At 44.5% G+C, this 20682-nt stretch overlaps 2 protein-coding genes across 2 annotated transcripts; both read right to left on the bottom strand.

The window, feature by feature from the left end:
• Nucleotides 1-8424: 8424 nt before the first annotated feature.
• Nucleotides 8425-16788, bottom strand: LOC106700297 (HLA class II histocompatibility antigen, DRB1-14 beta chain-like). Its single transcript, XM_023346097.1, has 6 exons — nucleotides 16638-16788; nucleotides 14914-15186; nucleotides 13828-14041; nucleotides 9631-9698; nucleotides 9148-9261; nucleotides 8425-8889 (listed from the first exon to the last, which is right to left on the bottom strand). Exons 1-6 carry the CDS (start codon nucleotides 16684-16686, stop codon nucleotides 8852-8854), a joined length of 756 nt encoding a protein of 251 aa, XP_023201865.1. The 5' UTR covers nucleotides 16687-16788; the 3' UTR covers nucleotides 8425-8851.
• A 762-nt stretch (nucleotides 16789-17550) lies between these two features.
• LOC102225679 (mamu class II histocompatibility antigen, DR alpha chain-like) lies at nucleotides 17551-20162 on the bottom strand. Its single transcript, XM_014475526.2, has 4 exons — nucleotides 20085-20162; nucleotides 19763-20008; nucleotides 18483-18764; nucleotides 17551-18006 (listed from the first exon to the last, which is right to left on the bottom strand). Exons 1-4 carry the CDS (start codon nucleotides 20140-20142, stop codon nucleotides 17882-17884), a joined length of 711 nt encoding a protein of 236 aa, XP_014331012.1. The 5' UTR covers nucleotides 20143-20162; the 3' UTR covers nucleotides 17551-17881.
• Nucleotides 20163-20682: the final 520 nt, after the last annotated feature.

The following is a 20682-nucleotide window of genomic DNA, read 5'->3' on the forward strand; positions in this document are numbered from 1 at the left end:
GTTACTGTGCTCTTTTTGTCTTCCTGTTCTCTGCTGATAATCACCTATGAATGCTAGCATGATGCTAATGCTGCCATGTTAGCATGATGCAAAGCCGCTGTGGTTAGCATGATGCTAATGCTGCCATGTTAGCATGATGCAAAGCCGCTGTGGTTAGCATGATGCTAATGCTGCCATGTTAGCATGATGCAAAGCCGCTGTGGTTAGCATGACGCTAATGCTTCTGTTTCCTTCGTTTTGTTTCTGTTTCTGATCTTTTCGTTGGTTTTCTGTCTCAGACTTTGGTTCTGATCTGATAAATTTATGTTTTAACAGATTTTAACTTCCTGTTTCCATCCATCCTCTTATCCAGGGTCGGGTCGTGGGGTCATCAGTCTAAGGAGGTCCAGTCTTCCCTCCAGCCTCTTGTTCCAGATCCTCCCTGTGAATCTCAAGCCTTTTCCAGGCCAGCAGAGGAACATCGTCCCTCCAGCGTGTCCCGGTTTTCCCCTCCTCCCGGTGGGACCTGAACTCCTCACCAGGAGGCGTTCAGGAGGCGTCCTGACCAGATGCCCCTCTTCCTGTTTGTTTCCACAGTGATCAGCTGTTATTGATTAATGGTTTATTTTATTTAATCTGCCTGTTTTTAGCTACTTTAACTTTTCGTGTTCCTGCTAATCCTGCAGAACCAGAAACCATCTGGGTCAGAACCGCTCAGAACTCTGTGGGTCCACTTCAATCACCACCGACACTCCCCGACATGCAGGGGTCAGAGGTCAGAGGGGTTACCGTGGTAACCAGAGTCTGAGCTCTCAGCTTCTCTTCAGGACCCAGAGCGGACCGGTTCTACAGAACCTTCTGCTGGTTCTGGTTCCTCCTTCAGGTGAGGCAGGAGAAGAACTGGGTCAGGCTAACTGGACCGGACCGGGTCTCTTCAGAACCTCCAGAACAGCCTCCTCCACTGAGCCAGTAAAGCCTCATCATGACCCGACCCGGCCCATCAATACCAGAACCAGAACCTGCTTCTCTGATTTGAACACACAAACCGGGCCACATGTGGGTCAGACCAGAACCTGCAGTCAGGGTTCAGACTCCGGATCAGAACCAGAGGCTCAGCAGAGAGAACCTCCTGACTGGAGCTCCGGTCCAGTTCGGTTCGGTCCAGTTCGGTTCGGTTCCGTCTGCAGACTGAGAGTCTGAACCACGTTTCACTTTAATGAGGCGAGAAGGAAGAAAAACTGAGAAACAGGAGGATGGAGCTGAGAGGGAAGGTGTGTGTGTGTGTTTCTGTATCTCAGGTGGAGCCTCTGTGTGTTTATGGTTCCTACAGCAGCAGAAACTCTCTGGTGATCAGAGGACCAGCCTGATGCTGCAGCAGGTGATGCTGCAGCAGGTGATGATGATGATGCAGCAGGTGATGATGATGATGCAGCAGGTGATGATGATGCTGCAGCAGGTGATGCTGCAGTTCATCCAGCTGCTGATTTCTCCAGGAGTCGTGAGGAGAAAAGAAACTGCATGAATTTAGTTCTGCGGTTTGAATCTCTGAGGATGAAGATGATGAAGAGAAGCAAAGGATGATGGGAAATAAAACGCTGGTTTTCCTCTCAGGAAGAGAATCTGCTGGGATTTTATTCATACTTTTTATTTAAAATGGACACGGTCAGTTTTCATGCTGATATTCTCTGGCGGGTCCAACAGAACCAGCAGAATCTCACCTCTCTTGCTGCTCACTGGGACGCTGAGGTCCACCGGTACCGGTCCGGTTCTGCTGCAGGAAGGTTGTCGGCTGAACCAGAACAGATTTGACTCTAAGATCATTTAAAGAGAACCTTCAGCAAGTTGTCCTGACCCGACCCGGTACCGGTACCGGTACCGTAGTCCTTGTTCACATCAGCAGCTTCATGGTTCTGCATCAGGTCTGAACAGAACCCAAGAACCACAACAGAACCTAGAGGGTTCTGGAGCTGCTGAGGAGGAGCAGAACCTTCATCCTGTGGTTCTGGTCCGGTTTCATCACGCCGGGTCAGAGCAGCTGGTACCAGCTGGTTCTTCTGGGTCCTCAGAGACGTCGTGACCCACAATGACCTTTAGGTGACCTGTTCCTTATCCTACCTGCAGGGCACCCTCTGACCGTTGCCATGGAGACGGTCCGGACCGGCTGAAGATCACGATGATGTTGGTGTCTCTGTTGTCACTATGTACTGGTTCTGAGTCCTGGACAGATCCGAATCACAAACAGAACCTCCCAGAGCTCCAGTTGGTTCTGGTTCTGGTTCTGGTTCTGGTTCTTCCTGTAAAGTTCAGCTCGGTGATTATTTTTATTTCCTGACCCAGTTTCTGAAACATAAATCAAACATCTGGTGGTTCAGCCAATCAGATCTAATTAAACGGATTTATTTCATTTATGATCTTTAATTTCTCAACAGAAACATTTCAAGATGTTTTAGAGCCAGAATCAATAATCGATATTAAAAACTTCTCTCACTTTAACTGTAGCTGGTGGCGCCCCCTCTGGACAGAAAAGGTATTAATAATTTCCCTGCTGGGATGAATAAAATACTTCTATTTTATTCTATTCTATTTTATTCTATTCTATTTTATTCTATTTTATTTTATTCTATTTTATTCTATTCTATTTTATTCTATTCTATTCTATTCTATTTTATTCTATTACAGAAACAAAGTTTCACTTCAGGGTTAAAAAATTAAATCCAGAAAAACTGAATAGAAACAAATTAAGAGATAGTTTTGGTTCAATTCAGGAAAAATTATTACAAACATTATAAACATTTAAGACAAAAGTTTTAAATGTTTTAATGTAGATTTATTATTATTATTATTATTATTTGAACAAAGAAGCAGAAAAGTTTTTGATCTGGAGGTTCTGAAAGGATGAAAGTATTGATCAGCAGCATTGATCAGCAGTATTGATCAGCAGTATTGATCAGCAGCATTGATTGGCACCAATATCAGAAACATGAATGAAAATATTCAGGATGTTTTTATGAAACTCGTTCCTCAGTGTTTGTATTTTAATAACTTGGTTATGAATCATTTTTTTCATGTTTGGAGGTTAAATGTTCTGCTTGTGACAGAATTATGAAATATAATCTAAACCAGATTAAAATGCAGAGTTCAGATTATTATTTATCTGAAGTAAATCAGTTATTGATTATTGATCTGATATTAAAGTCAGAGGCTCTGGGGGTGTGAATACTTTTCAGTGGTTCTGTTGATCCGGACCCGACCGGACCTGCAGCTCAGCGCCGCTGCCTTGCTGAGAGGCTCAGGCAGGAATTTCACCCTTTGACCTGCTGACCTCTGACCACAGCTCAGGTCAAAGGTTTGGAACGAGCCAGAGGGCCGGGGTCAGAGGTCACGGCTGATTCCAGCTCATCTGATTGGTCGCTTCTGATGGGAAACAGGGTGTGTGAGTTCTTGGCACAAACACACAGAAACACACACACCCTGTGAGAACCAGAGCTCAGACGGTGTGATTGTGCTGCAGGTCTAAAACTTGTATATCATGTGAACAGCTAAAACAGTGACTCTGACTCCTCCCCCTTCATGAATAATTAATGAGGTTGGCTAGTGGGCGGGGCTTCATGTCATGTGATGAACCTTCAGGTTTCTCACAGCAAATCAGAACCATGAAGCTGATCTGAGCTTCAGCAGCTCCATCAGGCGCCATCTTTAATCACCAGCTGGTCTGAGACGGTGCTGTTGGGTTCTGGTTCTGGTTCTGCTGAGCAAACCAGAACCAGAGAACCTGAGAGGTCTGAAGGGCAGCAGATCTTTAGTCCTGGAAATGTTCTGCAGGCCCACTCTGAAGGTTCAGGTCAGAGGTCAGCCTGATCTCTGGTTTACAAGTGGAACAACTGAAGGTGACTCTAGATCTATAACTCTAGATCTATAACTCTAGATCATTCCTCTCAGTAAGTTTTGTCTCATCCTCAAATTACTCAGTTCTGTGATTGGATAGGGTCAAAGGTCACCTGCTGACATCATGATGTAGAGCTGTGTATCATCTGAACCTCTAATTAACACACATCGGTACTTTGACTGTTCCACAGTAACTAATCAGATTACCAGAACTGTTACCACACAGTTCGGTTCTGACCCAGTTACCCGTCCAGAACCTCTGGTTCTAGATCCAGAAAGTTTCAAGCAGCTTCTAGTTTCATATTTCTGGACTTTTCCTCTGGTATTTCCTCAGTTTGTTCTGGTTCTGTCCGGGTCCAGTCCCATTCCAGCAGAACCATTGGGCTGATGTTCTGATGTCACTTCCTGTTCGTGTCCCAGTCAGTCTGCAGCTTCCTGTGACCTCTGACCTCAGCATCCTGACCCAGTCAGGCTCTGCGGTTCGGGTCGGAACCACCAAGAATAAAACACTTTGATGGTAAATGATTTATTTTTCTGCTCTGCAGCAAATAAAAGATTATAAAATTTAATGAAACACAGAAAATAAAAACTCCTGAGGTTCTGAAACGGATCAGAACTTTTCCAGGACTTTTTAAATATAAAAAGATTTTAGTTTGTTTGTCTGGATCTTCTGAGATCAAACCGGTCCGATCCGGTATGATCCGGTTCATTCCGGTCCAAGGCGCTGGACACTTTGGACCCGGCCCACTGTGCTGGTAAAACAAAACAACAGAAATATATTCTAACATTTTTATTTATTAGTTTTATAAACAGAACCAAACATAAATTCTAGATGTTATAGATCTAAACCTACCAGTCATAGATCTACTCCTCCTAGAAGTTCATCCTCTCTCTCTCAGAGGGAAATCCTTCAGCCTCCCTGCCGTCTCTATGGTAACCAGCTGTAAGGTCAGCGACCTCCGACCCCTCCCTCAGTCCCGCCTCTGTTCAGGCAGGAAGTGATGTCACTCTGACCTGCTGCAGCTTTCCTACGTTTCCCATGATGCCTTTCAGCCAGCAGGCGGGTTCTGATGGGTTCTGACCCAAAATCCCTCAGAGGCCAGAACAGAGGATGGAGGTGAGAATCATCATCATCACTAAAGCCCCGCCCACCAGCGGGTGGATGATGGATCCCAGAACTCCCAGTACATTTCCTCCTCCAACATCTGGGAGCCGTTAGAGCAGGAATGAAGGAGGTTCAGCTGCTGCTCTGCTGCACACACACACACACCCCTACACACACACACACACACACACACACACACACACACACACAGACACACACACACACACCCCTACACACACACACACACAGAGTGTTTTCCTTCCTCTGGTGGTGGGAGGAACATCTGGAATGGATCCAGATGTTCCTCTGTGGTTCTGGTCCAGTTTGTTGAGAACCAGCTGCTGGTTCTGGTTCTGAGAGGAACAACGAGTCACTTCTTACTGCAGCATGTGGTCAGATGGTTCTGGTTCGACTCCATGTGGGTCGGTTCCGTCTGGTTCTGATCCCCTTCAGCTTGTCTTCCTCTGGATTTCAACAGAATCTTCTGCTGAGTTTTTCTGTTAGTTGGAGCTCTGTGGAGATTTGGACCAGAACCGGGTCGTGTTACTGGGTTCAGTCTCTGTGTTGGTCCTGGTCCAGATTCTGGTGTTGGTTTGGTTCCGTCCTGCTTCATTAAAATATTCTCTGTCAGATTTCTGCTAAACACCAGAACCTGGCAGGTTCTGTTGATGGTACCGTCTCCAACCATCACCAGAGATCAGAGCCCAGTGGACCATGAAGCCTGGTTCTGGTTCTGCAGCTGTTCTGTGTCTCAGCATCAGCGTTAAAAATCCATGAAACGAGCCGCTGACACAACTAGATACTGTTTCATTAATCAGAGAGTGTGTGTGTGTGTGTGTGTGTAGGTGTGTGTGTGTAGGTGTGTGTGTGTAGGTGTGTGTGTGTAGGTGTGTGTGTGTGTAGGGGGGTGTGTGTAGGTGTGTGTGTGTGTGTAGGGGTGTGTGTGTAGGGGTGTGTGTGTAGGGGTGTGTGTGTGTAGGTGTGTGTGTGTAGGTGTGTGTGTGTGTAGGGGGGTGTGTGTAGGTGTGTGTGTGTGTGTAGGGGTGTGTGTGTAGGGGTGTGTGTGTGTGTGTGTGTGTGTGTGTAGGGGTGTGTGTGTGTGTGTGTTTTAAAAAGTAAAATTGTGGTCAAATCTTTTGGATTTGCAATAATTTTATTGTTTCAAATAAATTTTTTTTATCTCAATTAAAAAATGAAACTGTGGTCAAAACTTTTTGAATTGTAATAATTTTTTAAAACAAAAAAATTGTTTAAAAGGTATTGTTTTTTATTAAAATCACTAATTTTTGTTTGATGAAGTGACAAAGTTATTTGCAGAACATAAACTTTTATTTGTGCATGTCTGAAGTTTTTTGTTGAGAACTAAGAACTAAAAAACTCAGATCTTTGCTTTTGTGCAACTTTATTAAATTAAACAAAATCCACGGTTCAGCATACAGTGTAGTTTTCTCTTTTTTCGTATATATCCACAGGTCATGAACTTTCAACTCCCATCATGCATTGTGTCTTTCTTAAAGGGGTATTATCATGACAGAAATTTATGAAATAAAAAATAATAAAGTAGTTTGAGCACATATTTAGTCATAAACGAAATGAATTGTTCTAACTAAATACTAAATAAAATGAATGTTTGCCCAATAAGATAATTATACCTATTAATTTAACATTATCACTTCTTAACATATTTCCAGGGCTCAACATTTACTTGATGCTCCATTTCAGGGCTGAACTCAAAGAGTTTTGCTTCCGGTTCTTAAATTAAATGTGTTTCAGAATGTAAGACGTGTTCCTATTGGTTAGCGCTGACTAAAGCTGAGTGATGTAAGACGTGTTCCTATTGGTTAGCGTTAACTAAAGCAGATGCCTCCGACTCCCTGGATCTCTGAACTCCGTCCCGAACTGCTTTGCTTCTGTTACGGGACACAGAATATGACTGAATGGTTATTAATCTTCACAAAATGACACCGTTCAGCAGCTACTGAAGTCTCCATCCTGTTTCAAAGAAAAAATCTTACACAATTTATGACGACAGTCACATATTCTGTCTGCCGCGATCCCCGTTAGCATATCATGCTAGCTAATGCTAGCACTAGCTAATGCTAGCACTAGCTCAGGGGTCAGCAACCAATGGCTCCGGAGCCCCGTGTGGCTCTTTCATCCTTCTGTTGTGGCTCCCAGTGACTTTGGGAAATAGAATATTTTATTAAAATTAAATCATTAAAAAATTATAAATTAAAATAATTTTAAAATAAATTTCTAAATCTGAAGATTATGGTAAACTTGTAACATTAAAACAAAAGTTTTGAACATTTTTAGCACCCAAAATATACGTCATGTCCGCCGATGTGCGACAGGCATTCCTGGCGAACCCCACATGTCTGGCAGACCGTGTTTTTTAGCGCACTGATTTATTGACCTTTTGACCCTTGCCTGGAAGATACATCATGAATAAATCCAAGAAAAGGAAACATTCTGAAGATGGCAGAACATTTAATGCTACGTGGACAGATCATTTTGTTTCACCGCTGATGAAACTGGTTCACCTTCTGCTAAATATGTGGCGACAGACTGGCAAACAACAAGAAGTCAAATGTTGAAAGACATTTCAAGAGCAAACACTAAAAAATATCCCGAGGGAGAGAAAAAATAAATTAATCCCAGTGCTGCCTGGTTCTTCGTTTAGATCAGCCTTGTTTCTGTTTCACCTTAGTCCACTTCTTCTGACTGATTCTATGATAATTATGTTTATTTAGTTATTCTTTGCTACAGTTAGATTCATCTTTCTACTTCCTCTGTTTACTCTCACCTGAAGCCTGTTAGCCAATCAGCTCCGGCGTTTTGTTCACCATTTAAACTCGTCTCTTTTCTCATTGGATCTTCATGTTTCCTCCCTGGTTTCCTCCTTCTTGCACTCGGCTCCTGTTTTGTTCCAACTTCCTGTGTTCCCCATGTTTTTGTTGTTTTTTCATTAAATATATCAAATCTTCTCTCTGCTTGATCTACATGTGTTTGTGAATTCATCACCATGACGACGCTGTAGCCATCTGTGGCTGGAATCAGTAACAGCAGAGCTGCTTTCTAACCACATTCAGAGGAAGGAAGTAGCGCACTGAAGGTCAAAGTAGCACACTGAAGGTCAAAGTAGCACACTGAAGGTCAAAGTAGCACACTGAAGGTCAAAGTAGCACGCTGAAGGTCAAAGTAGCACGCTGAAGGTCAAAGTAGCACACTGAAGGTCAAAGTAGCACACTGAAGGTCAAAGTAGCACGCTGAAGGTCAAAGTAGCACACTGAAGGTCAAAGTAGCACGCTGAAGGTCAAAGTAGCACACTGAAGGTCAAAGTAGCACACTGAAGGTCAAACTGCAACACAGGATTTAAACATGCCGCTAAGCACCATGGGAAATATTGTGTGCACTCCTATCAACCGCTACAACCGAACCAAACGTAGCAGTACTTCACAGGCTCCAGTCAACCAGAACCATCATCTTTATTGAAACTGTTGTTTATTGTGAAGAACCAAAGTGTAGAAATCAGAAGAATAAACTAAAATCACAATAATAATTAATATCTGATCCAGTCCTGCTGTCTTCTAACATTAATCACAGCAGAAATAAACATTTTACATAAAACATGATCAAAATAAACGATGCAGCTTCTCTTCTTTTCTCCTTCAGGCCTGAATATCAACTTCAGATTTTATTAAAAACCCAAAACTGAGGAAAAATCTCTTCATAAAAAACCATAGAGAGAATAAAATCACAGAAAGTGAACATTAATAAACCTGAAACGTTCCTGGAGAAAAGCAGCTGATTATCTGGACCAGAGTCCAGAACAAACTTCAGTTCCTGCAGACCGGGTTCTGATCGGGTTCTGTTCCTGGATCAGGATCTGGATTCAAAGGTGGGGACGGGGACCAGATCTGAACAGGAACAAAGATCCAGAGAACAGAGTCAGAGATGGACGGATCAGAACCATTCAGCCTCCTGTCTCATGAACGGATTAAAGTATTTGGTTTGGACTGAGAGGTTCTGACTCTTGGACCTGCAACGATGCAGATGCATTTATATATTGTGCACAAAATGAACAGGCTCTGCTTTTAATATTTGGTTCTAAACCAGTCCTGGTTCTGGTCCTATCCAGGTTCTGGTTCTAAATGTGTCCTGGTTCTGGTCCTGACCTTTGACCTTCCTCTTGTAGTAGATGAATCCAGCCAGAGACAAAATCAGACCCAGGATCAGTCCTGAAGCTCCGATGGCCAGTTTGTTCCTCTCTGACTCTGGCATGGACGGGTCTGTAGGGACATAGAGGAGAGGAGGGGGGAGGAAGAGGAAGAGGAGGGACAGAGAGGAGAGGAGGGGAGGAGGGGGAGGAGAGAGGAAGAGGAGGGGGAGAGAGAGAGAGAGTGAGGAGAGGAAGAGGAGAGAGGAGAGAAGAGGAGGGAGAGGGGAGAGGAAGAGGGGGAGGGGGAGGAAGAGAAGAGGGAGGAAGAGAGGGGAGGAATAGGAAAGAGGAGAGAGGGGAGGTAGGAATAGGAGGAGAGTGAAGGGCATAGTAAGGAGAAGACGGGATTACATGGAGGAAGGTAGTCAATCATGTCATGGACTTCTTATCTCTTCGCCTTGTTTCTCGCTTTCTCCCAGGTCTCTCTAGTCCTTCTTACCCCAGTCGGTGATCAGAGGTTCCTTCAGGCTGACATGTTCCACCCTGCAGGAGATCCGCTCTCCAGACCTGGAGACATGAACAGAACCGGGTCAGAACCAACAGAACTGGGTCAGAACCAGCAGGTTTGTCCTCTAGAGCTGCTGTCCTGTAACGTTTAGATGAGCCTCTGCTGCTCCACCTGAACAGAATAATGAGGTCATTAAGGTTCTGATCTGCACCAGGAGGAAATGAAGCCGTTTCATTCCAGCGTTTTGTACCTGAGGCTCATCTAGAACCTGCAGGCGGCGACTGGAGACCTGGAGTTTATTTATGTAGCAGCTTTTCTCTGAGATCTTCCTCCTGAGCTCAACAGCACTGCAGTCTGATGTGCCTCAGTCTGGACACATTCAGGAGACAACTGGACTCACCTGGTGCACAGCAAATTGAAAAGTATTAAATGTTTTGGTGTTAGTAGACTTTATGCTAGTAGAGTTAATTTACTCTAATAGAGTCACATTCTGTTTATGTAACTCTGACCTGTATTGTTACGGCTACTCTTGGATTTTAACAAAAATCAAAAGGTGCCAGAGTAGTTTCTAGGAGGAGGGTTTTCCGACTCATCCAAACCAAAGCACTCGCGGAAAGTTTTCTGGTGGCAAACGGTGACTTTCTCAATGTACAAAAATAACAGAAACACTCTCCGAGTTGACTTTCCAAAAAATGTAAAATTAAACTTTATTTGGTACGGTGGCAAAACTATTTCACCCCTCGCTCCTTAACCAAACAATCAGATGCCCTGCAGCAGCTGCTTCCGCTGCCTAATCACAGCAGGAGGCCACCTGATAAGGAGGAGGGTCTAAACAAAACAAATAAATAAACAAGTTACAATAGATATATTATTTATATAAATTTAGATCTGTAACCTTAATACATTAGCAAAAATAAATTAATCCAATTCTTAATAGGCTCCAACATGTATATCATTAGCAGTTAAAATCCAGTGCTAAATGTTTCCGTATCAAATCTAGAGGTGATCAAATGGAATCAGTAACTCTTGACTTCTGAACTCTGAACTCCTACAGGCTGTAGCACTAGTTCATTCACTGACTCGTCCCAGAATCTCAGGTTCCCAAGTCGTTTCAGGATCATTTACTTCCCACATGTCTGAGTTATTCACTGCGTTTGGTAAGTAATTTTTATCTGAGATGGTTTATAACTATTATTTTGAACTGAGGTCAAGCTGTATGATAGACATCATGGCTCGGTGTTAGCATATTTAGCTTAGCATGCTGAATGTTTGCAGAGTATCAGTGTTGGAAAAAACGGAGCCGGTGAACATTCAGTTAAATTCTTGGTCAACTTGAACAGATTCATAATAATCTGGAATATAGATTTTCATGACGTTGAACGTTTCAGGGGCGGAAATAAAAAATGTAGATAGAAAAGGTAGATTCCAGGTGGATTCAAGGTAGATTCCAGGTGGATTCCAGGTAGATTCCAGGTGGATTCCAGGTGGATTCCAGGTAGATTCCAGGTGGATTCCAGGTGGATTCCAGGTAGATTCCAGGTAGATTCCAGGTAGATGCCAGGTGGATTCCAGGTAGATTCCAGGTAGATTCCAGAGATGTGCATGGCAGCAGCTGTTCCTCCAGGGCCGGCCCAAGGTAATATGGGGCCTTAGCCAGAACCCCCCGTCCTACTAAGAACCTCAGCATCACTAACATGTTTAAATGTCGATCAGGTGAATCTGTGAGAGGGAGACCAGGTTTATTGGCCCAGTTTAAAATCAATCACTGATTATTGGTTATTGGCTGTGATGTATTTGTGAACAAACCCAATTCAAACACAAAGATTACACCATATTGTAACCATGGTAACACAACAATCAAACTATCAAGATGATTCTTTAAACTTTTACAACGTAAACGTCCTAGTTAAATCCTAAATGTACTATTTATTTTTCTCAGCTGATGCATTAAATAAAATGTAATAACATTGTTATTCTCTATAAATGATGCTACAGCTTTAGATCTATGGTCTGTGGTACAATTAGACCATTTCTAGGGGCCCCTGAGTGTCTGGAGGCCCCTGAGTGTCTGGAGGCCCCTGAGTGTCTGGAGGTCCCTGAATGTCTGGAGGCCCCTGAATGTCTGGAGGCCCCTGAATGTCTGGAGGTCCCTGAATGTCTGGAGGCCCCTGAATGTCTGGAGGCCCCTGAGTGTCTGGAGGCCCCTGAATGTCTGGAGGCCCCTGAATGTCTGGAGGCCCCTGAATGTCTGGAGGCCCCTGAATGTCTGGAGGCCCCTGAAGGTCTGGAGGCCCCTGAAGGTCTGGAGGCCCCTGAATGTCTGGAGGCCCCTGAAGGTCTGGAGGCCCCTGAATGTCTGGAGGCCCCTGAGTGTCTGGAGGCCCCTGAATGTCTGGAGGCCCCTGAGTGTCTGGAGGTCCCTGAATGTCTGGAGGCCCCTGAAGGTCTGGAGGCCCCTGAAGGTCTGGAGGCCCCTGAAGGTCTGGAGGCCCCTGAATGTCTGGAGGCCCCTGAAGGTCTGGAGGCCCCTGAATGTCTGGAGGCCCCTGAGTGTCTGGAGGCCCCTGAGTGTCTGGAGGTCCCTGAATGTCTGGAGGCCCCTGAATGTCTGGAGGCCCCTGAAGGCCTGGAGGCCCCTGAATGTCTGGAGGCCCCTGAAGGTCTGGAGGCCCTTGAGTGTCTGGAGGTCCCTGAATGTCTGGAGGCCCCTGAGTGTCTGGAGGTCCCTGAATGTCTGGAGGTCCCTGAATGTCTGGAGGCCCCTGAATGTCTGGAGGCCCCTGAATGTCTGGAGGCCCCTGAATGGCCCCTACCAGCAGCTCAGTAGCTGCTGGTAGGGGGTCTCTGCACGGCCCTGGCTGAAATGGCTCTATTTATAACCTCAGAGGGGGGTGGGCCCAAGGAGGGCTGAGGGATTTCATTGGATAAGCCCAATGTCTGTCAACAAAATCAGCCAATGGGCTGTCGAGGTGGATAAAAATGATGTTTGATATATTATTTTGTTACATTATGACAGCCTAGAGCTGCCAGATATACAGTAAATGCATCAGTCTGGACTCCAGGCGGTCAGTCCTCCTCTGGACACAAGTTCAAACTGAAAGCAGCTTCTTTTTTCTGTTGAAATTGTCAACCTGCCACAGCAACGTTGCTCCAATTTACACACCACTGAATATTTTTACCTGCGTCCAGCGGCGGGAGCTAATTTCCTCAGAACTTTTACATGAATATTTATCAGATTTATCAACCTTTCTGATCATTTTTTCCTTTAAAAACTGTAAAAGCCTTTTTCATATTAAAAGCATTATTCCTGCTATTGTCTTATTTACATTTTGCAGCATGTTTTAATCCTTTTATTGTCTTTTTCTATATATTAGCACCAGTTTGGTTGTGGATGGATCCCAAAGCCTCCATGGATTCTTCAAAGATTCAAGCTCCATAAATGATTATGAAAGTGTTAATATCTCTGAAACTCCACATTTCTGTAACTGAGGCTTGTTGTTAGAGTTGCAGTAAAAATGTTTTCCTTCGTTCCATTTTCATTGTTATGTTTTCTGCTTGTTATGGTCCAGAGACCAACACTGGTTATCGTACTGGGAGACTGGAGACGGTCCAGTGCAGTGGAGGAACACGGTGATGTCCAGCCTGAAGACCATCTGTGTTAGTGAATGGACAGAGAGGTCAGTCTCTGACCAACACAAACATAAACTGGGATCTGAATATCAGGTTGTTCTGTAACATCCTGTTCAAATATCTTCCTGTTAAAAGAACATTTACTCTCATATTACATGAACTGCTGGCTTTACTTTCTCCTCCTTTGAACAGTTTCATCCATATTGTGTTGAAGAAAAATGTATTAAGCAAAATGCATTTTGTATTTCACAGCTGACATGTCAGACCTTTTGATAAGCAATATGTGAAACATGGACATTATTCCACGTTGTAATGTTTTATAATTATAGAGCACGTTGTGAAATAAATGCATTTGAGAAAATTATTGCCTCTTTATTAAATGTTTATTTTCCAAATAATTTTTAGAAGTTCAAAGCAATAAAATATCTATTTAATATTAATTACAATGAACTCTTATGAAGGTCTCACCTGGTGTGTGTATGTGTGTGTGTGTGTGTGTGTGTGGGTGTGTGTGTGTGTGTGTGTGTGTGTGTGTGTGTGTGTGTTACCTGCTCTCACCTGGGTCTGAACTCCAGGCTGGAGTGGATCTGGTAGAGCCAGGCGCCGTCTGGCAGTTCGGCGGTGGAAGTGACATCAGAGGTGACTTCCTGTCCGTCTCTCCTCCAGGTGACTCTGATCTGTTTGGGGAAGAAGCCGTAGACGCTGCAGGTCAGCATGGCGGGGTGTCCACCAGCAGGGGGCGCCACTGAGCTCAGAGCGACAGACGGAGCCACTGGAACAGGAAGAGGAGAGTTAGAGATCCGATTCCTCGGTGCAAAAACTGAAGTTAACTCACAAGATTCAAAACTGGATTTTCATCCAGGCCAAGTTTGGAAACTTAATATATCAAGTTTCTGTCTTGGCCAGGCTCCCCTGGAAAAGAGATTGCTGTGACTCAATAGGTATTGATTAATATTGGTTATAGGTAATATTTATTAGCCCCAGGTCCGGCACCAGGGGCGGGCATTGGGGGACTAGGGGACACTAGGGGCTTTGGAGGGCATTGGGGACATCTGGAGCATTGCCCTCCGACAGTCAGACATTGCCCCCCGACAGTCAGCCATTGCCCCCCGACAGTCAGCCATTGCCCTCCGACAGTCACCCATTGCCCCCCGACAGTCAGCCATTGCCCCCCGACAGTCAGCCATTGCCCCCCGACAGTCAGCCATTGCCCTCCGACAGTCACTCATTGCCCTCCGACAGTCACCCATTGCCCTCCGACAGTCAGCCATTGCCCTCCGACAGTCAGCCATTGCCCTCCGACAGTCAGCCATTGCCCTCCGATAGTCACCCATTGCCCTCCGACAGTCACCCATTGCCCTCCGACAGTCAGCCATTGCCCTCCGACAGTCACTCATTGCCCTCCGACAGTCACCCATTGCCCTCCGACAGTCACCCATTGCCCTCCGACAGTCAGCCATTGCCCTCCGATAGTCACCCATTGCCCTCCGACAGTCAGCCATTGCCCTCCGACAGTCACCCATTGCCCCCCGACAGTCAGCCATTGCCCCCCGACAGTCAGCCATTGCCCTCTGACAGTCACCCATTGCCCTCCGACAGTCACCCATTGCCCCCTGAACTGGAAGCAGTTTTTCATGAACTCACCTGATCTATTCAAAACATTTCTGTATAAGACCCCAGAGTTGTGATGGCAGAACGCCTCCTTCTGAGCTCGCCTCCTGCTCAGAGCCACAGGATTATTGTTCAACTTATTTGCCTGCCTCATTCCAAACGACGTGTATCCAGCATAGAGCCCAATGTTGCTGTCAAAGCTCAAAAACTCCACTTTGTTGTAGATGCAGGAGTAGATGTACCGGCTGTCCTTCAGCTCAGTGGAGTTAAAGAGGCAGCGGGACACTGAATGACTTTGAAAACCATCTGGAAAAGAAAACATGCAGAACTCCTGATTATCTTAAACATTTAGAGTTTATTAAATTCTCAAGCTACAAGCTATAAAGTAGCCAATTGGTGGGTTTCAGTCACGTGACCCGGATGACACGCTAAGTTCAGATGGAGGTCAGGAAGAGGATTCCTCTGGTTTGAAACAAAGTAAAACTGATCACAGCGAGAAACTAACGGCCTAAATAAACTGAAACAGACGAGGATCTCGAACTAATATGAATATATTTATGATATGATCCGTATTATCTCTGTTCAAAAAACACTTCTCTTATAATCCTGAGGATTTACGTCGTTTCATGGAGGCGATTCACATAAATAACTATCTGGAGCTGCTGACCTCATTAAACCAGAAGAAAATTTTAAAAGCCTGGAGAATCAAATCATTTAGTTTCAGGTTGGATCAAACATTTAGGATCAACAGAATCATTAAATGGCTGTGGACTGGTTTCTGCCTTTGCGAGTTGTGCTATTTAAATAATTAGTCTATGATAACGATGCTACCGCTAACAACAAGCTAACCCATGTTATTTCTATGGATCTTCTGGTAAATAACTTATTTAGCTTCTGTAAACTAAATTCATGCAGGAGTTGTAGGTTAATGTTGAGTTGTAGGTTAATGTTGAGTTGTTGGTTAATGTTGAGTGGTTGCAGGATTCAGGTCCAATGCAGGTCATCGATCCGCTCCGACCTACAGAACCTCATTATTTTATGAGCAGAACCAAACTTAAATACAATCACAGACGGAGAATTATCACTTTATGTTTAATACACTAAAATTAAACTTTGTGATTCAACTTTCACTTTAGCCTTTTCTTCTACTATCTTTGATTTGATCTGCAGCTTAAAATAAGAAATAACTTGAATACCAAGTAGCTGCAGTTTGGAAATAAAAACAGAAAGATTGTTCTTCATCTTGAGATAGCTTGGACAGTAAGTGGTAAATAATAGAGCTTTAACTCTGTCCTGCGTCTGTCAGACCTGAGTCAGGCTGAAAGGCCTCAGTCTGCAGCCAGGTTCCCACAGACCTGATAAAGACCTGAGTGTTGCACTGAGCTGAGCTGAAACAGACCTGCAGGACAGCGGCCCCTAGAGGCCTGGAGCTGAAGACCCCTGTGACAGGGCATGACCCTGTTACATTGTACAATTTACTTCCTTTATGTGTCTAACATGAATCGGATCGACCCTAATGTTGACCTCTCAGTATTTAGGGAACGGTGGAGCTCAGTCCTTGTGTTGCTCGTTTCTCAGCTGTTTCTAAAGAGTCCAGTTCAGTTCTGGACACCAATCGGACCGTCCTCACACATTAGATCCCAAACACCCGCTGTGAGAGCTGCTGTGGTTTTAATGGCATCTCAGCGTCTCACACTTCAGCTCCGCTTGGTCTCAGAAAGGTGAACTTCCCCATGAATCACAGTTTTGGTTCCTACCTGCTGTTTGGACCAGAACCAGGAGGATCAGGAGCAGAGAGGGACCCATTCCTCCAGGTCAGGAGACGGACTGAGCCAGCCTGAGGAACTGGTACTGGAAAAACCAGAACAAGGCGTCATGCCTGCTGTGTCATGTGTTACCTGGCAGACTGATCTCATCCAGGAGGGAAACAGATGAATACAAAATTTATTTCTTGTTATATTTGTAGTGTTAATTAAACTGAGAACTTTTTGACTGAGATTTTCTCATCTTATTTTTGCACAGATTGTGTTTACAATCTTTATTTCAGATCACGCATTAAACACCCAGCCAGCAGAAAAATGTTCATTTGTTTGCTTCACCAGCAGGTTGAGACATGAGGAGATAAAAACCTGAGTGGAAATCTGAATCCTGCAGAACAGAGTTCACCTGAAGGACGAGGTCAGTTTACTACAGTCAGCAGAAAACACATTCACCAACCATAAAAACCAGCATGGTATAGGAATGAAAGCATAACCTTTTACAGACACTTAAAAAGTCAAGAAGTTTTTAAAAAGTTAGGTAAAAGGAAAAACTCTGGTATCTGATCTCAGTCAGCAGTAAACTGAGATCAGATCGGGTCTGAAATGGACATTAACTGCTCTTTTCTCATTGACCTACAAAATCTGTCAGAAATGAATCTAAAGACTGATAAAGATGTGAACCACACAGAACTGGCCTCATCGCAGAAATCAGTAAGATAGATGCTGTAGCTACTGCTCTACTTCTGATTAAACAGTTACATTACCAAGAACTACAAAGCTGGTTCAGGTTAACCTTTCATAGAAGGGTCATTTCATTCTGCTGAAAATGTAATATAGAATAATTAGTACATGTTTCCTAAATTACCAAAATAGTGAATAAAGTCCGACAGCTTGGTTGGTTCCGTCCAGAACAAACTGAGGAGCAGAAATTCACCGTCTTTAGGAAAACATGAGTGTGAAATTACAAAACGTTCCAGAGGAATATGAGCTTCTGATCATATTTCTAGTAAAGATCAGTACCATAGGGCCACTTTATGAGTCCAGGAGAATTAATATTGATTGGGCTTGTCAAAGTTCCTGATGAATCCACAATGAGAAAGGGATAGGGTTAGGGTTAGGGTTATGGGGGTTAGGGTTAGGGGTTAGGGTTAGGGTAGGGTAACACGTTCAGTGTTATGATCCAAACAATGTTGTCAGTACAGCAGGAGAGAGAGGTCCATAAACCCATCAGCCTTGACCAATCAGCTCTCTCTCCCCCTAATGAGGAAGAAGGTCCCAACCGCCACCCCAAGCAGACCCACGATCAGACCGACTCCACAGAACACCGCGGGTCCAGTACCGGGCTGAGGCACGCGCACTTCAACATCTGGAGACAGAAACAGATACAAGTCACTGAATACTTGTTGAGCTGCTTTCTGTCTACAGCAAGAGTCTCAAACTTCACTCCTCCAACGTCTACATCAGGGGCCCAAAGTGGGTCCTGGAGGCCCGGCATCCTGCAGGTTCTGGTTCCCTCCCTGCTGGTACCAACAACCTTTCAGCAGGTCAAAGTTCATCTGAGGCCTCTAATGATCATCGTTGGATCCAGGTGAGTTAAACCAGGGAGAGACTAAAACATGCAGGATGCCGGACCTCCAGAACCTCCAGAACCTCCAGAACCCACTCTGGACCCCCTGATCTAGATGTGTCTCTGCTTCAGCACTTGGTTCCAATGCTAGATCATTAGCAGAGCTGGATTGCATGAGGCAGCTTAGACATTCAGTTCAAGTGTGTAGAAGAATGGATCAATCTAAAGCTGCAGGCTGCAGTTTGAGACCACTGGTCTAGTTAAAGGCCGCTCACCCCAGATTCTGGTCAGTGGTTCTTCCAGAGCCAGATGCTCCACTGAGCAGCTGTAGATGTCTCCCAGCTGAGGGACGAACTGCAGCCTGGAGATCTGGGTGAAGGTGTTGTCTTGGTTGGGAAAGGGAAAGTTGATGCTGGTTCCTTCAGTCACTTTCTGACCGTTTCTGGTCCAGGACACGTTGACCGGAGCCGGATAGAAACCAGAGACGTGACAGACCAGGATGTTCTTCTCTCCCAGCTCCACAATGTTAGCGGTGTAGAGCAGGCTGGTTGGAGGATCTGTCAGCAAACACATGCAGGATCACCTTAAACATGAACAGCCACAGCAAATAGAAGGTCATGTGGCTTCAACCGGATCTTCTCCAATCTGCCCCAACTAGATTCATCTGTATTTCAAGATCTTGTGTGGTTCCTCCCCATTTCTGGAACCACCTTTGGAGTGGTGGTTCCAAAAATTGTGAGTACAACTTGGTCCAAGTTGACTACAAGGGATTTGATTGGCAGCAACTATATTTGAGTACCAGCCCATGGATCAGACAATCAATATTTCCCTGGTCAAACCTTAAGGACCAAAATGTTTTACTAACTGTGGTGGAAGAGCACATACACAACCAACTGGACAGGGCAACCATCAACAAACAGATATGCTGAGAAATTCAGCAGAAGCTGGACACCTGAAGGTCAGCGGCCAGAGCTGGGGTCACTGGAGAGTTGACCACAGCTCCTGCATGCTCACATTTCCACGTTCCTGCCCGTATTCATGGAGCTTAACTGGAACCAAACCAGACATTAACTGGTCAGTGAGACTCAACAACGGAGCACAAGGCAATAGTTGCATCTGACTGTTGGGGCTGATTGACTGATTTCTAATTTTTTCTACTGATGTTAGTAGAAATAGTTGGTTGATGATGATGTTGGTCGTCTCCCTACATTGTATGGATTTATACTTGATGTTGTTTTGATGCCCTGAATGTCGTATTTTTTATGTATTTGTTCTTTTTTACTTGCTGCAGCATTACTTTCCCTTTGGGACTCTAATAAACCTGAACCTGAAGAGACTAGAGATACTGAAGCAGAATGTTCCATAATCTGGATTCATAATCCAGATTACAGTCAGATCCATAATCTGGATTCAACTGTAAAAGAAACAGCAAATGAGGATGAAGTCAGATAAAACAGACGGAGTAACCAGAGGTCCAAATGTTCCCACAGTCTCACTTAGTCTGATCTAAACTTGTTCTCTAGCAGGAAAGGAAGCAGAGTTGATCTTTCCTCACCAAGTGGATCAGGGATGTCCTTCAGACCAGTACGGATAATCTTCAGGTTATTTTTGCAGAGTTGTTGTTGCCCCACAGATTGTTCATAAAGCCCTGAGAAACTTGGATGGCTGACAAAGTCCGGCAGGGTATCAACTCCTGTCTCATGGATGAAGTCGGCGTGCCAAACCTCTTCCCCATCCAGCGTCATCATGTCCAATCCGTCCGTGTCTGAACATCCAATAACCCGGAAACTGTCATGTTGAACTGAAAGCAGAGCAGAAACAGAGTTTAGAGTGATCAGTCTCAGTAACCAGGCTGGAGGAGGAGGTGAGATTTTTACCTTCAGCAGAAACACAGAGCAGCAGCAGCAGCAGCTGCAGCAGCTGCTGCAGCTCCATCTTCAGCTGATCTGCTCTGAACTCACCTGAGTCAGTCAGAAACTCTCCATCCAGCAGCCAATCACAGCGCACTGTTTAGTGATGTCATCAGTAGGTAGGCTGATGCTCCTGGCTAACTTCAGTCCTGCAGGTTCTGCTCTCTGATTGGTCAGACTGTGACTGGACTCCTCCTCCTTATCTTGACAACCTTATCAGCTCCTCTGTTGATTTCAAATGAAGTCATTAATTAAGTCTATTTGTTTTCATCCACTTGTTAATAGTGTCTTTTTTTACATTCATTACATAATGTAATGTTTTTATGACTTTTTATGATGTGAAGCAGTTTGAGCTGCCTTGTTCATATCATGCGTAAACTTGATTTAACTTTGCTTCAAATAACACAGCAGCGCCATCTAGTGAAGGCAACAAGACTTTCCATTACACGCACATTACAAAGATACAAAGATCTTTTTTTATTAGTTATTAAAGTACATTTTTCAAGACGTCGCTGTATTGTTTAGATATGTTACACATTTTAAATTATGTATTTGATTCACTTTT

This window comes from Xiphophorus maculatus, chromosome 14, assembly GCF_002775205.1.
Source record: "Xiphophorus maculatus strain JP 163 A chromosome 14, X_maculatus-5.0-male, whole genome shotgun sequence".
NCBI classification, from domain to species: domain Eukaryota; kingdom Metazoa; phylum Chordata; class Actinopteri; order Cyprinodontiformes; family Poeciliidae; genus Xiphophorus; species Xiphophorus maculatus.

Coding starts and splice junctions, on each gene's coding strand:
- LOC106700297 (XM_023346097.1), bottom strand. CDS start 16,686: ATGGGTCCCTCTCTGCTCCTGATCCTCCTGGTTCTGGTCCAAACAGCA. Junction 9,262..9,630: donor ACCTCTGATCACCGACTGGG/GTAAGAAGGACT, acceptor ATGTCCCTACAG/ACCCGTCCATGCCAGAGTCA. Junction 8,890..9,147: donor CTACAAGAGGAAGGTCAAAG/GTCAGGACCAGA, acceptor GTTCCTGTTCAG/ATCTGGTCCCCGTCCCCACC.
- LOC102225679 (XM_014475526.2), bottom strand. CDS start 20,142: ATGGAGCTGCAGCAGCTGCTGCAGCTGCTGCTGCTGCTGCTCTGTGTT. Junction 18,765..19,762: donor GGACATCCCTGATCCACTTG/GTGAGGAAAGAT, acceptor GTTTGCTGACAG/ATCCTCCAACCAGCCTGCTC. Junction 18,007..18,482: donor ACCACTGACCAGAATCTGGG/GTGAGCGGCCTT, acceptor TTCTGTCTCCAG/ATGTTGAAGTGCGCGTGCCT.